The sequence below is a fragment of the Chrysemys picta genome, chromosome 1, assembly GCF_011386835.1.
Source record: "Chrysemys picta bellii isolate R12L10 chromosome 1, ASM1138683v2, whole genome shotgun sequence".
Classification (NCBI taxonomy): Eukaryota; Metazoa; Chordata; order Testudines; family Emydidae; genus Chrysemys; species Chrysemys picta.
Genome location: NC_088791.1, coordinates 208,586,684 through 208,601,985, shown reverse-complemented (window position 1 = coordinate 208,601,985; position 15,302 = coordinate 208,586,684). Strand labels below are relative to the sequence as shown.

General features: G+C 38.9%; 1 protein-coding gene across 32 annotated transcripts in view; it reads right to left on the bottom strand.

Annotated features, from left to right (window-relative positions):
- DMD (dystrophin) overlaps window positions 1-15,302 on the bottom strand; it is a 2,010,563-nt gene that overhangs the window by 112,564 nt on the left and 1,882,697 nt on the right. For 2 of the 32 annotated variants that reach the window (XM_065590925.1, XM_065590926.1), the window contains one exon: window positions 1,936-2,421. The exons of the other annotated variants lie outside the window; for them this stretch is intronic. In XM_065590925.1, coding sequence (XP_065446997.1) covers window positions 2,259-2,421 — 163 coding nt within the window. In that variant the 3' untranslated portion in view covers window positions 1,936-2,258. Of the gene's footprint in view, window positions 1-1,935; window positions 2,422-15,302 lie in introns of those variants that run through there. 32 annotated transcript variants of the gene reach the window in all.

Here is a 15,302-nt window from a genome sequence, read left to right as displayed (position 1 = left end):
TTCTGATTCATTTCTCAATTCAGAAGCAAATTAACCCTGTGATCCCCCACCAATCAAACTATTACCCACTGAATACACTGAATAACAAGTGAAAAACATAAAGGTTGAAAGATTAAGGTCTATTGACTATATAATTTGACTGCCGAAAAGAAATACATTTATGTGGTTTTGATTGTTTTCTGCAAATCCATAAAAGCTTTTAGCTATTCTGATCTTCCTAAAAATTAGTTTTTCTTTTCACTGAAAATGAGCAATGCCAATACAATCCAAAACTGGTAAATGCACTGCCTCTGCATGAAGAAATTTTTAAAAAGTTATACTCATGTTGGGGTAATTAATTATAAAAATATTATATTTAATTTGTAGTTAAGACAATTACTATCTTTGGCCTTTTTCAAGTGAAGAAAATCTGTATTTTATATTTATTTTTTAAATGTAATTTATTCGTCAAAGGAAATTCTTCTCCATGTAGTGAATGAGAAATATATTTTTTATTTCAGTCTGAGGAGAGTTCTAATTATTTTCCCATAGTGATTTGGTTCAACAGGTTCTAAGAGTAAATTTATGCACTTAAGAATTTACACTGAGACTTCATCAGGACTGGGAAACTGATTGTTAGAAACCGGGGAATTGTCATACTGGATCAGACCTATGGGCCATTTAGTCCAGTATCTTGTTTCTGACATTTACTAGCACTAGATGTTCCCAAAGAAGGTACAAGAAACCTCACAGTAGGCAGATGTGGGATAATTTGCCTCCAATAAAAATCTCATCCTACTCCCTAACAGTTAGAGATTTACTGTTCTGAATCACTTTTGAAAATTGATGATGAAAGAGTTTGAGGTTACATGGTTGTGCTGTTCAATATAAACAAGCATGCATTTTTTAAAATGGGTAATAGAATATGCTCCTTTGGTAAGCCTGTTTCTTTTCCTGTGGGGACAGGGTCATGATTTGTTCAAATAACATAGTAAAATAATAATAAATATTATAGTTATATATTATACCTAGCTCTGAAATACTGCTTTTCATCTGTAGCTCTTAATGTGCTTTCTCAAGAAGGGAAGTATCACTATTCCCATTTTACAGATGGGAAAAAACCTAAACACATATAGATGATGTGACTTCCCTGAGGTCACCAGCAGGCTAGAAGCTAACTCATACCTCAAGAGTCTAAATCCAGTGCTCTCTCCACTAAATTAGAAACTTAAAGGAACTTTATTTTAATGCTGATGAAAGTAAAGACAGGACATTGCGTGAAGCACGTAGTTTTGTTTGCAAGTGTGGTTCTTCCATTCCTCAGTTAACCGAGTAGGGGATTAGCAAGGGCTTGCCTTACATAAGAACACATTGTGGTGCACTCTTGTCAGGCTGGCTAATCCGTTATGCTATTTGAGCCTATTTTCTTTTAGTGTGTAAATAAATACTGAGAATCACTCTGGATGGCATCATAGCACACTCCTGGATCATCTAGGAGAGATGTGTGCCAAAGACCGATACCTGCAGGATTTATCTATCCTTTTTTTCCTCTGGTCCCTTGCAGCTCTCTTCAGCATGAGCTCTTTTCTGGAAAATACATTACTTTTTGCTGTTTGCTTCACAGCCATTGAAAGTACAGTAAAATATTTTTAAATGTCATTAAGGGGAATCATTTCAGTATATTGGAGTAATTTCCCTCAACAGTACCTTCTTCCTTTACTCAGATTAAAGGTAAAGTCCCAGTAAAACATTCATGAACATATACACCAGGGGACTCTATCCGTTATTTATATAGTAGATCAGTTAGGGCAGTGGCAGAATTCCATCCATAGGACCAGGTGAAAACCTGACATGCTTCTCATATATAGGTGGACATTGGTTCATGCCACAAAACCATAGCACATCTGATAAGTGGCATACACAAGGGTCGCGCTGTAATGATAAACTGAGATGCTCTTGGAAGAGCTGTGAGGGTTTTATTTTAACAAACACTTTTCTATATAAATGAAAAGAAGCAATTGATTCCACTGAACAGAACCAGGCACAGGGCAGGCATGTGCTGGCTAAAGCTTATTTTGCCATAAGAGTTACAATACATGCAACAAACTAATGTGCAAAGTAGAGAGCACTGATGCTTTTGGCATACCAAGGCCTGAGTTTCTGATGAATGCACAACGACAATACACCCTCTAGAATTTTTCACAAAATCCCTTGGGTCTGTATTTGCTTCCACTGTTGTAGTAGATTAGCCTGACTAAAACTGAAATCCTAGTCGCTCTTTAGGACACACAACATATCGCAGAGTCTTGGATGCAGCATGTGCTGCTGAGCAAGAAGGCCTGATGGGGTCCTGTCATTTTAGAAACCTTTGATGCACACATGAATTTTGTCCTGTTGAAGTCTTGGGAAGCCTGAGTTGGAGAAGGGGAAAGTGTTCTGTAGCTGTGGGATAGAGATGAATGGAAACAGCAATAGTCACAACAGTGGAGAGGTCAAGGAAGTAAAATGCTGACAAAACATTGGATAAAATAAAAGCATTTAAAAAACTGAAGGAACACTATTGTGATTATTTGAAAAGCAAAAAACACAAAAACAAAACAAATCTCTAATAAGCAAAATTACATGCTAATATTTGCAATCTATGAATCAGAGGTAAAAAATAATAATTATGCCATAGTAAATTCTTGGTTTGAGGAATTTGTGTTAGCAAAATTAATGGTTATCCCTTCATTGACTTAGATTGAGAAATAAATGGAGCCTAATAAGGATAAATTAAACAACAACAAAACAAGCAAGCTACACTCCTTACTTTTCTCTGCATGCCCAGTTAGAAATAAATAACTGTTTTCCCTGCTGAGAGATTAAAATGAACAGCACTTTACAATCTCTCTTGCTCACTCATTCTCTCTTTTCACTCCATAATCTCTCCTCCTATGCACGTAGTTATTTTTTTTTGTACACAAAAGCTGACTTCCCAAATCATTAACCTCTCTACTGTCTCCTATCAGTGTACTAATCTCCTCTAAAGCTAGGAACTCTGCATCTGGCATTCCGACTTCAGTCAGTGCCCAGGGAATTTGATTCTGGCTACTGATCATTATGCAGGCTTGGGAAAGCATGCCACTAACAAGCAGCCCTCTGTTCAAAAGGCTTCCAAAGCTCTTAAGGAGGAAACATTTCTTTCCTTCCTTTTATCTAATTTATTTCTCTTTTGCAATCAATAAAAATATATATTTGACCCTGTTTGTAGCATACATTTATTTCTGAATAAAACCATACAAACAAAAAATGGTTTTTGACAGTTACTGAAGATATTTTCCAAAAATGTCTCATGCAAATAGTGTACTGAAGAGAAAATATTCTGCATGGATAAAGCCACTTAGATTAAGATGAAACTTTGCATGCTGGGAGCTAGAGACGACAAGGCTCCACCTATGTATTAAAGATGGCAGCTTGCTGTCCTCAATAAGTCCACTGAGTGTGCAAAGTTTGGGCAACTTTGAATGAATGCATGCATTTTTGTGTAAGTCGTCTCTTAAAGAGTGTTGTCTTGTGTATCTTTGTAACTTTTGTTACCTGGAAGTACAGTTCTGCTCTGAAAAATGGCATCATGGAATTCTATATTTATTGCCTTTCAATGGCTCCTTTTGTATTTATATATCTATGTATGGCCCCCATGATGATACCTGTTACAGCAGCTTGCAATTAATTGAGGAAATTATCCTTGCAATACCACATGAGGTAGAGAAGTATTTTAATCCTCATTTGAAATATGGGGAAATGAAGAACACAGAGAGAGTAAGTTATTTGTTTAAGGTCTCATGGTGAATCTAGAGCTGATCCCAGATTTCCTGAGTTGCAGCCCAGTGCCTTAACTTTAAACCACCCTCTTCTCCCCATATTTTTCTTTCACTGTAGTCTGAAGTTTCTTACATGATGTCCCCAAGCTTGAAAGAGTCTCCTCTTTCCTTTTTTCAAATGAGTACTCTGACTTAATTCAAAGCCCTCTTCAAAACACACTGCTTCTGGAAAATATTTAAACAATAGTCCACCAGTGAAAGGAAAACAACAAAATCTATATTAAAAAAACCTTTGAAATTGGATGTCTGCACTGTACTCTGCTTTGTTTAGTTTATAATGCCTAGGCTTACGACATGGGTTCTGTCTTCTCCTTAGAGCTGTACGGTGCTGAGCACCTTGAGTGTTGAACAAATAATTAATAGGAATTAGCAGTTTACAGTGCTTCTTTCACCTGCCTCCAGATTCAATAGTCTTTTCCTTATCTTATACCACATTATATTTTTTCTCCTTCCTGAAAAAGAGTGAAATTTTTAATATTATTAGAAACTTCACAACTTTGGGAGCAAAGTTACATCTGGAAAAAAAAGTGAAAAAATTGAGGACCATGTACAGTGGTAGGCCCTGCAGGTTTGACTAGACGGCGATGTAAGCCCATGCCCAAGCCGGGACTGAAGCCTAACCCCCTTGCATCTACATTGCAATTGTGCTACACCAGCGCTTGGACCCAGGGTCCCAGGACCCTGCAGGGCTGGAGGTCTGAGCTCAAGTTAAGTCGGGACCCAGGGTCTGAGCCCTGTTGCTTTGCAGTGTAGACGCAGCCACGCTCGACTTGGGTCCTGGGAGTCAGCTGGAAGTATTCCACAATTCCATGGGACAACTTCCTAGTCCTCTCTATCCCAACAAGCTGCAATCCACTCTATTGAAAAGGGAAGCCATGATCCCCCCTTTGAAAATGGCAACAGCTCAGTGTTAACCCATTCTCTTCTGGTCATTGATCTGCAAGCACACTACCAGAGAGCCTCCTAGGTCTGCAATGGAGAGCGAACCAATCAAGCCTTTTGCAAAGCGAGGGGCTTCCTGGTAACATGCAGGGCGGGCAGTAACGTTTTCCCACAGTGCACCCTGGTCCTAGGACTAGAGGAGCCACATTTTGAGAGGGGGGGGGAGGAGCTAGGGACTTTGGGTTATGGTTACTTAGACTTGGGTCTGCGCACTGCAGTGTGGACACCAGAGCCCTACGTTTGAGCATGGGTTAGAAAAGTCTTAACATAGGATTAAAATACAATATAGACGCTCAAGCTCAGGGTTCCCTAGCCCAGGTGGGCTGACCTAAATCCCACTAACTCTGGGCTTACATTGTAGCACAGACATACCCTGAAAGAGACAAGGACCTTCATTCACTGAAGGCAAAGGACACACAAGGATGAATTTGACCCAGTGAGCTGTGGGATAAAAGTCTTTAATCAGGATCTGTGAAATTTCTCTCCTTTGCCATTTTGTAAATTTTGGTGATTCTGTACTCTTAACTCGTTCAAAAGAACTTAGAAAGTGATAGCAAAATATACTGTGGTTGCTAAAATCCAGAAGAAAATGTTATGAAGCAATGCCTAAATGACTTCTCATTACCTTAGTTAGTTAACAGAATTGAATAGTCATAAATATATATTTGCAGTGTTTAAGAAGTTTTGATTCAACCAAATACATCTTAAAACACAATACATCTCAATAAACTTTACTTTCAGTAAACAGCATAAATCAATGCAACTCTCTAACTTTCCACTGAAGGTCAAGTTGCACCTCACTAGAGGTACAAGGCATGGCAAGGTGAAGATCTTCTTTCACATCTCTCGGTCAACTTAGCACTGAAAAAACTAGTGATGAAAATTGGAGCATGCCTCATTCATATATATCAAAGTAGGACTCTTAGCATATAAGACCTCAATGTAAATGGATGACGTTTTAATGACTACTAGAAATCTACCAGAATCTATCCTTAAATTTCTAGAACTGTTGACACCACTGGTGGCTCTGCAGACTATAAAATCTGCCAAGGATCAAAATATGTTTTTTTCCACACTGAACACTCCCTTTGAAATAATCAAACAGATCAAAAACTTGTTCTTGACCTTTAAAAGCTCTCTTCCATGAATGCCAGTTCAATCTTAAAATAAACTCCACAGACCTAAAATCCTATGGATCCATAAAGATGTTCTTTATGGGCCACATTATCTCCCCTATTTCTGTTGTTCCCCTTGAGCACATCACTGGACATTTCAGCTGAGGTTTTTTTTTTTCAGCTTTATCTAACTTGGTAAACAGTCAAGTCTTCAACACAAAATACTTATGCCAGGGCTAAACAGAGGTCTGAATGTAGCAGCTATTCATCTTTATAATCTTTTTTACATGCCAGATGGTATACAAATGTTCAGAGTAATTATCCCTCTATTTATCAATCACAAAAAATATCATTGCTCCATATTGCTGTCTTTCTAAGTTACCCACTCCTCAAAAGAAAAAAAATATGTTTATTTCACAGCATCCCAGTTTTTTTAAACTGGCAAACTTAACCTAACAAACACTGGGTATCTCATAACATCTATTGTGTAGGAGAAATGCTCACAGCAAATAAACTGAGCTTTCCCAAAGTGAAAAAAGAAATATCAATTAGACTCGTACCTCTTGTTTTAGCAAATATTACAGCAATTCCTATCCTCAATCCTAAAACACAAAGAAATCCACTTGTTACATTTAGAAGATATGGGACTGGATGATCAACTGGTTTATATCATCATGGTTCCACTGGTGTCAATGGTGCTACTCCCATTTAGATCAGATAAGGATCTAACTCATCTTTGGAACCAAACTTCATTTTGCAGGCAGTTACCACAAATTCATTCAATATCATTACACTAAACTGCATCAGTCCAAAGGAAATGCAAGGAAGACACTAAGCTTACCTGGCCCAATAAAATTTGGGTTCAAACACGTGGCAAATAATTATCTTTCTATTGTATTAATGACATTTGCTTATGTGCATGACATTCTTTGTCAATCTACTACTGCATCTCAAGACTGTATTTTTGTTTGTTTACAATAGTTTTGTAACTGCACTTGTACTTATTCTTTCCCTAAAAATATGTGATCATTATTTTGCAAATTACAGTCCCTGCACCCAAGAATATAAAATGTAAGACACTTTCTACTTGTTCTAATTGTTTTTAAAGTTATGTATTGGAGAAATTAATTTATCAAGGAAAATTATTTTGCAACGATTTACTTAATTGGGACATGACTCTGCAGTTATGGGAGTTTTGCCTGGGTAGATTGAACACGGGATAAAGGACTGGACCCTGAATAGTCAGCTGGCTCTAGCAATCAATATATTTAATATCTCAATCAAAACTCTTCAGAGAATTTATTTTTAGTAGTTTCTCAAACTAATTATTTATGCAGTCGCATTAGAACACTGACAATTTAGGAGCTGGAAGAAGTGAAATATATTTCTTGTTTGTGGAGCTTACTACCTTGATTGATAATCTTCCAATATTCAGAACTGAATATGATAGTGTTTTTAATTCTATGCCATATTATTTTTCTGACAATTTGTTTAGTAAACATTACTTTTAAATGTAGCTAACATTTATTCTAAAACATTTTAAGAGGACCAAATACAATAAAAACAATCATTTGGTGATGATGGTGCACTCGGCTGTGTCACAGATGGAGAAAGTAATTGTGTTTGATAGCTATTTCCATGTTAATGTTGTACATTAAAGTATTAAAAAATGTGCCAGTAATTTGGAGAAAACAAATAAGGCCAATTCAACTAAATCTATATGGATGCTATTTAATAGCATAATATAGTTTACAGAATGGCTAAAGGAGGTCTGCTTTCAAAACTGACTTCTGTAGTGGCTGTTTATCTGTCACATAAGAAAGTCAGTGGTTTTGCACCAGGGCAAAAACAAATAAACAAAAACAAAAACACAAAAACCATAACCTCCCCCCCCAAATCACCTCTTTTTAAGGGCCTTTTTGTTCAGTTATATACTATCAAGTTAAAGAAACTAAAAGCGAAGAAGAGCATCTTTCCCTTCCATTCCAAAATACATGTAGTTCTCATGAAAGGTGCAGGATTAGGAGTCTTGGAGGTGACTAAAGTTGGACTTTACCCACAGAACAGGTACAGAACAGTCCGTGGTAGCGTTAGCTTCCCCACATTGCCCCAGGGTGCCTCATCCTAATCTGGAACGAGAGGCTAATTCAGCAAAGCACTTGCTCATGTGCTTAAATCCCATTGACATCAATAAGACAAGGCGGGTGAGGTAATATCTTCTATTGAGCCAACTTCTGTTGGCGAGAGAGACAAGCTTTCAAGCATACACAGAGCTCTTCTTTAGGCGTGGGAAACGTAGAGTACATTACCTCACCCACCTCGTCTCTCTAATATCCTGTGACCAACATGGCTACAACAACACTGCATATTGACATCAATGGCATTTAAGCATGTGTTGAAGTTTTTTGCTGAGTTGGGACTTAATCTCCTTGTACCGTGCCCAGCAACCCTTGACCTTTCTGGCAGTCCTATCAAGAGAAGTAGCAACTGATGACAATTGTGATTTTTTTCTGAGATGTGGAAACCTGTCCAGTAAGGAGCTGGATTGAGATCATGAACTCATATCACATAGCCAATGAAGAGCATTTGGATCATAATTTTTTTTTGGCCATTACTACCCTGGTCTGGCTGAGAAACACCCACCTTGGATTGAAGTAGGGTGACCAGACAGCAAGTGTGAAAAATCGGGACAGGGGGTGTGGGGTAATAGGCACCCATATAAGAAAAAGACCCCAAAACCTATAAAATCGGGACATCTGGTCACCCTAGATTGAAGGCTCTGTATCAAGCCCCTCAGCTATCCAGTTCAGCAAGAAAAATACATTTAAACCAATCTTTCCCCTACAAACTCCTTTCTCATATAGGTGATTGGGCCTGATTTTCCTTTCATTTACACCAGGGTGAAATAAGGCTAACTTCACTGAAGTCAATGGAATTTCACTAGTGTAAAACTAACAGTAATGTAGTGTAAAATACATGAGAGTAGAATCAAAATTTAAAGAGCCCTTAACCATCTTTTTATTGGCAAAAGAAGTTCTTGACCTTTTATTGTTTTAAGCACACTAAAGCACCAGAACTCAGTGTTCAATTATCAATCATTCTATCCCAAAGTAATGACTCCGGCTCCTTATGTGCTCCATGGAAAAAGTTTAGACACATTTAAAAATTACAGTGGCTCTTGCAATGATGGGAAGGGGGGAAAGTTGTTGGTTAACAGCATAATAAACACCATCCAACTGTCTACTGGTAGGTGTGCTGAAATAAATAAATGATCAAAAATCATCTAATTAAAAACAAAACAAAACAGGAAGATCAGGATGAGTGTTTGAAAAACAAATCAATCTCAGCAAAACAAGAAATATGAAAACAGACAGGTGATTAAAATGCAGAAACTTATTTATTATACATTAGTTAGATCAAAGCTTTTCAATAATAACAAGACGTTGGTCTGAGGTTGCCACCTGTCCGTTTTCACTTGCACCTGGAATCTGCCAGGAGAAGCCATTTAAAAGGTTGTCAATCCAAATTTCACTTGTGAAAAGTTTTTGTTAAAATGTGAAACTTTTCTCTTGTGTTTCACTTATCATTCACCAGTGAAACTGCCACTGTCTCAGCAAAAATTAGACTGTGGATCCCTGAGGTGGGCTTCCAAAAGAGAAGATTAAAGGTAAATCCCACTTGCTGAAGATACAATGACAATATGGGCGGTATAAGAACCTGAAGAGAAAAGAATAGCAGGCACTAGAATGGGTATATTTTGGGGCTTTGCTTTTGGGATCAAACACATTTAGGTTTGCAATAGGCAGAGCTAAGGGTGATGGAGGGGATAAACAGATGATAAGTATCATGCCAGGGAGAGAGTGTCCAGGAGAACAAAAAAATCCATTGCTTGGTTTTATAGTTGGGGCAGAGGTTTATGTTCAGGAAAACAGTAGGGGGCATGGCTATATATCTAACATCTTCTGTTAGCAGATTTTCCAAAAAGAGAAAAAAATAGGACAGTAATATGTATATATATAAATGTGTGTTTTGGGGATGATTTAGTAAAAGGAAAACTGAAGGGAGAAAGAGAAATTTGTATACTGCAACTAAGCAAGCCTCTTAGATTAGATTGTCTCTCAGTCTTTCTGAACCAATGAACCTGCTGCACATCTCACGATACAGACAAATACAGACTGGGACATGATAGCGTCAGTGCAACAGTGAGAGGCTCTGAAGGCTTGTATATACAAACTGAGTTTGTGGCAAGCTAGGGTGCAAATCTACTTCACACTAACAAGCTTGCCAGTTAACTTTCCACACTGTTCCTTGTCTGTGGCAGTCACTGAGCAGGTCTGGTCACAGCTTCTCCCCACCCTACTCTCCAGTTCGTGCATCTTTAGCATGCACTTACTTCACTGTTTTTAACTCTCTCCCTGGTCCCAGCATTGTATGTCATAGATGTGCACCACCCGTGTCAACTCCCCAGCACACAAACTTGATGCACACTAAGTGTCCATGTGGCCGGTGCTGCCTACGCTAAAAGTTCTGTAGTGAAATTTGACCTATCCTGCTTCAAAATGGGAGTAAAGTAAAGCACACTAAGAACTTTTAGTGCATAGCATCAGGGTTCACACTGACACTTAGTGTGCGACAGGCTAGCGCAAAGTAAATTTACACCCCAGCATGCTGTGAACTAATTGTTCATTCACACAAGCCCTAAGGCTCCTATGACTTTAAGTGAATATTTGAAGGAGACATACTCATACACAAGCTGAGAGAAGAAAAAGAAGAATTAGCTGAGGTGCTCCCAAGTGATCTCTTCTATATTAGAAAAAAAGAGGGAAAAAAGGTTAATTTGGTTTAATTTTGCCTGATTGGATAAAGGCGTAAAAGCTGCCTAGTATTGAAGAGTATGGACCCCAAAGAGGGAGGGGAATTTTTTGGAAGTGCGTACTTGTGTTAGTATGAAATTGAGCAAAATGTATTTAGAATTACACTGTGGAATTATCTCCCAGGGGAGTGGTTGGAGTCCCAAATTTTGAATCATTTAAAACCGGATTGATCAAAGTACAAGAGTACAACATGCAGCACACCCTGCAATGGCCGGGTAAAGGATACGGTCTGAAAGAGCTTTTTCTCTGCTTATTTCTGGAATGGTGAACAAATCTACAAAAGCAAAGCTGTACAAAGGGTTTTGCACTTGGCTTGCTCTAGAGACTACAAATAGAGACTCCTGTTTCGCCAACAGCAAATGCTTACTCGACATGCTTTTGGCACTAATATGAAAAGCCATGCTAGGGAAGAGAAGACAGTGAGTGCCAAACTCTCATCTCATTTACACTGCTGTAAATCAGGAGTAACTTCACTGAAGTCAATGGGGGCAGATTCCTCTGGCCAGACAAGCAGCTTATGGAACAAGAACTATAACCTTTTACTCTCCTAACCCTGCGATTCACTGGGGACTGAACTGGTCCTGATGTAACTTAGAGAAGCCCAGAGACTGCTCCACCAGCCTGAAATTATTGGAATATGCTCCACTCTGGCCATTTATACTGATGCAATCCACAAAAACACCTGGCGTGGGGGCATGTGGGGGTGAGTCACATACAGCCAGATTTACATCAGGGGGATCTCTAGCTGCCCTGATCCCTTTTGTGTCACTGCAGTTAAATTTGTGTAAAACCATTATGGCTAGGTCTACACTACGGGGGAGGGGGGGGAGGGTCGACCTAAGATATGCAACTTCAGCTACATAAATAGTGTAGCTGAAGTTGCGTATTTTAGGTCGACTTACTTGGTTGTGAGGACGGCGGCGAGTCGACCACTGCCGCGCCGCCGTCGACTCCGTTTCCGCTTCTTGCCACGGTGGATTTCCGGAGTCGATGACAGAGCGATCAGGGATCGATTTTATCACGTCTTCACTAGACGCGATAAGTCAATCCCCAATAGATCGATTGCTACCGGCGGGTAGTGAAGATGTGCCCTAAGAAAGGAGAATCAGGCTCTCAGGCTTCAACACTAGATGAGTTTACAGTGAGACAAAGAGGGTCACAGGTGTAGGTATGAAACACCACCTGTATTATCCTTGCTTCCCTATGGAATCTAGTGTTGGTGTATCAGGACGCAAACTGTGTGCTGCTTAATAAAAAATTAGAAAGAAACCTCAGCAGTGGTAATATAGTTGTGAAGCATTTTGATGATGATGCCTAAAGGAGACTAAAGTACAGGAATACAACTTGCTCTTTTGTAACTACATCCTATTAACCAATGGTCTCAGTGGTAAGAACCTGTTTTTGTGGGTATTAGTTGGAAGGCATCAGGTATGGACAGCATGAGCCATACTGTGACAGATACATCAGTTTCCTGCAATATCTTTGGGAAATCTTGTTAAATTAAGTTTAAATAGCTTTGGAGTCCATTGTAATATAAATATAAAATGTATGTATTAGTATGGATATGTAACTTCTCTAGGGGGGAGACATGGCCTGCGTAAACCCTGGGAACTGCTATGAGCTTTAAAGGACTATTTTATACAACATGCCAGAAAAGAAGGAGCTTTTGGGATGAACATTAAGTGGGTTTCCTAAGAAATACCTGACCCAACCTTTTGAAGGTATACCCTGAGGAGAGAACCTATTTTCTGCTGATTACCTATTTCTGGAATCCAAAGATCAAAGGCCCCAGCTATATAAAGAAGAGACTCTGAGGCTCATGGGGATGCTTGTTCTGCACTAATAACTGTTGTGAACTTGTAACCGCAAAAAACCCCTTGGTGGCGTTTGAAGGACGGATCACCTGCCAAAGCCCTTGTTGGATCTGAGGGGTGATCTCCGGTAATCTCATTAACATGGGTGTAAGTTCTTTTATTGTTCTAATGTTTTAGCTGTAGTGCTTTTACCTTAAGAATAAAGGTGCTTGCTTAGAAGGAACAACGTGGTAACTTATAACTGTGGGCAATTACACATTTATAGCCTCTGAGGAGAAATCAAGTGCAGATCCAGGCTGTCTTCACCATCTGGCTTGCTGGGGAACTCTCAGGGTAGGCAGGGAACTGTGCAGCCTGGAAGATGTCTGATCAGGAAGAGACAGACATAGGTCTTGGCCCAAGAGAGGTGATGGCTCTGTAAGTCAGCGATACTTCCAAAATGGAAATGCCACTTTTTGAATTTGATAACTTTAAGTCTCAGCACTGAAAAGAACTATGAAAGATATTCAGATTTAGGGCGAGGCTTAATTTTATAGGACAGTAAGCATTAAACTGTTTAATTTTCGTGAGCCCGGAGTTATGGCTTCAGTGAAGGTTATTCTGTTATTAAGACACTTCATTGCACTAATGAACGTATCTGGGTAGATCAACTGAGAAAATACTGCAAAGTATTATGTTTCAGCAAGGGAATATGAAGGAGAAGAAAAGAACAGTTTTCAATATTTAGAAAACACCTGACAAGGAAAAAAAAGGGAAACAAGTCAACTGAGCTGAGAAATTAACCTGACCTAGCAAAAAGGTGCTTGTGTAAAAGAAGAAAAATAAATGGTTGAACAAATGTGAGCACATGAAGAAGTTTCAGAACCTCAATCAATAGCCACACCACCCTCTGCTGCTTCATAACATGCCAGGTGCTGAATAAAAAATGCTCTTACAGTTGCTCTACTTTGGGCAACATTCTTGAATAGCAATTTTTCCTAAGTTACATATCCAACAATATCATTTCTCATATTCTTCCAACTATACAAGTTTTGTGGGTGGAAAAAATTAATTAGCATGAGTGGGAGAGCAGGTATTCACAAGACAATCTTTGCATTAAAATTAAAAAAAAGACTATGAAAATGTTTAAGAACCCCTGATTTAATGTATTTTGCCACCCCCCCCCGAAAAACAAGCAGTTTTTAGTACTTAAAGTATCTCTTATGCAAAAATTTGCAAAGTAGGATATTATAGGAGGGTGGAAGGTAACGGGTGACTGCTCCTAGGGAAAACTAAAGCAGTGACTGAGAAAATAGGATTGAAAAAACATTGTTATCTTTGTTATTACTTCTGATCAGACACACATATTACATTAGAATAACAATTTTGTCTAATTTCCCTCCCGAAAAATGACTTGGCATCTGTGGTCCAAACTGTACTCCTGCTGTAGTGGCTGAGTGCATTTTGCTTGAACAAGGCAGGTGCAGGCAGAATGCCTCAGGGAGCACTGAGGGGATATGCTGTTTATTATGTAGTATTCTTCCAGAAGGTGCAGAAGGTGCTCCCCCAGCTACCAAATGCTAGCAGGGAAGCAAGGTCTGCCCCCAGCCCAGTTGATCATACGCTCTTTGGACTGCCAGACACAATAGCCAGCAGCAGCCTTCTTTCCCACTCAAGGGCATCTGAGTATCAGCATTTTGCTTGGGTCCTCTTTAGGTGTGAAATACATCAGGGGAGATCCTGCCTGCCTTATCTCCCTTTCTTATTCATGCAAGACAAGCCAGGACTGAATGCAATGTCTCACTAGCTTTTAATTTATGTGCTTGTATTGCTATTTGTCAAAAAAATGGAATTTAAACATCTTATTTTAAAAAGCCCAAACTGAGCTTGGTATACACGCACAATAGACCCCACTTAATGGGATACAAGGATCCTTCTGTTTGATCAGGTACAATTTCTTAAGACTCAACAGAATCCTTTACTGAGTATGGATTCTCCAGCACCCAGTGAGAGACTTCATACAAAACCGTATTGGTGAGCAGCAGGCTGGCAATGAATAAATACTGCTCAGGAGGTTAGACATGCACAGCTGTAGAGATCATGAAATGTAGCTTGTGTAGGGGGAAAAAACTCCCACCATAAATCTCAGAAACCCTGGAACAGCCATATTCAGCTACATAGAGTTATTTTACCTGAAATACATGTTTTGTAGGCTTTTCCACTTACAAATTAATATATATATATTTGGAAACAAAAGCACAACAAAACATTTCCTGTTGCCCTGAATGCTAATGATGGGAGACTGTTGCTATGGTGATGCTAATTTTAACGCTGTTGCCTGTGGACTTCATATGAACTGCCCGTTTTAACTTCTGCAAATGTCATTTACGAAATGAAAACCCATTAATGACTGGCGAGGGCACAATGTTCCACTTTAATTAGAATAATAAGGAATGCTGATGCACAAAGTACAGGTTTGTGAATTGCTACAAAGCCCACACTGTCAAAATTAATTACCACTGATGAGGATTTTGTTCTAATATTTTTTGGAAAGAAGCTTTAGAATAGCACAGTGGTAGCTTGACTTGAAAATGAAAGAATTCCCTCCTTTTTAATATCAAGGTAGAACAGAATGATTTCCAGCACAGATAATATAAGAAACTGCTGTGAAACACATGACAAAAGGTTAAAGTTATGAGTGAGCTGCTGCTAACTCAGAACTTTGGTACATTTACCATT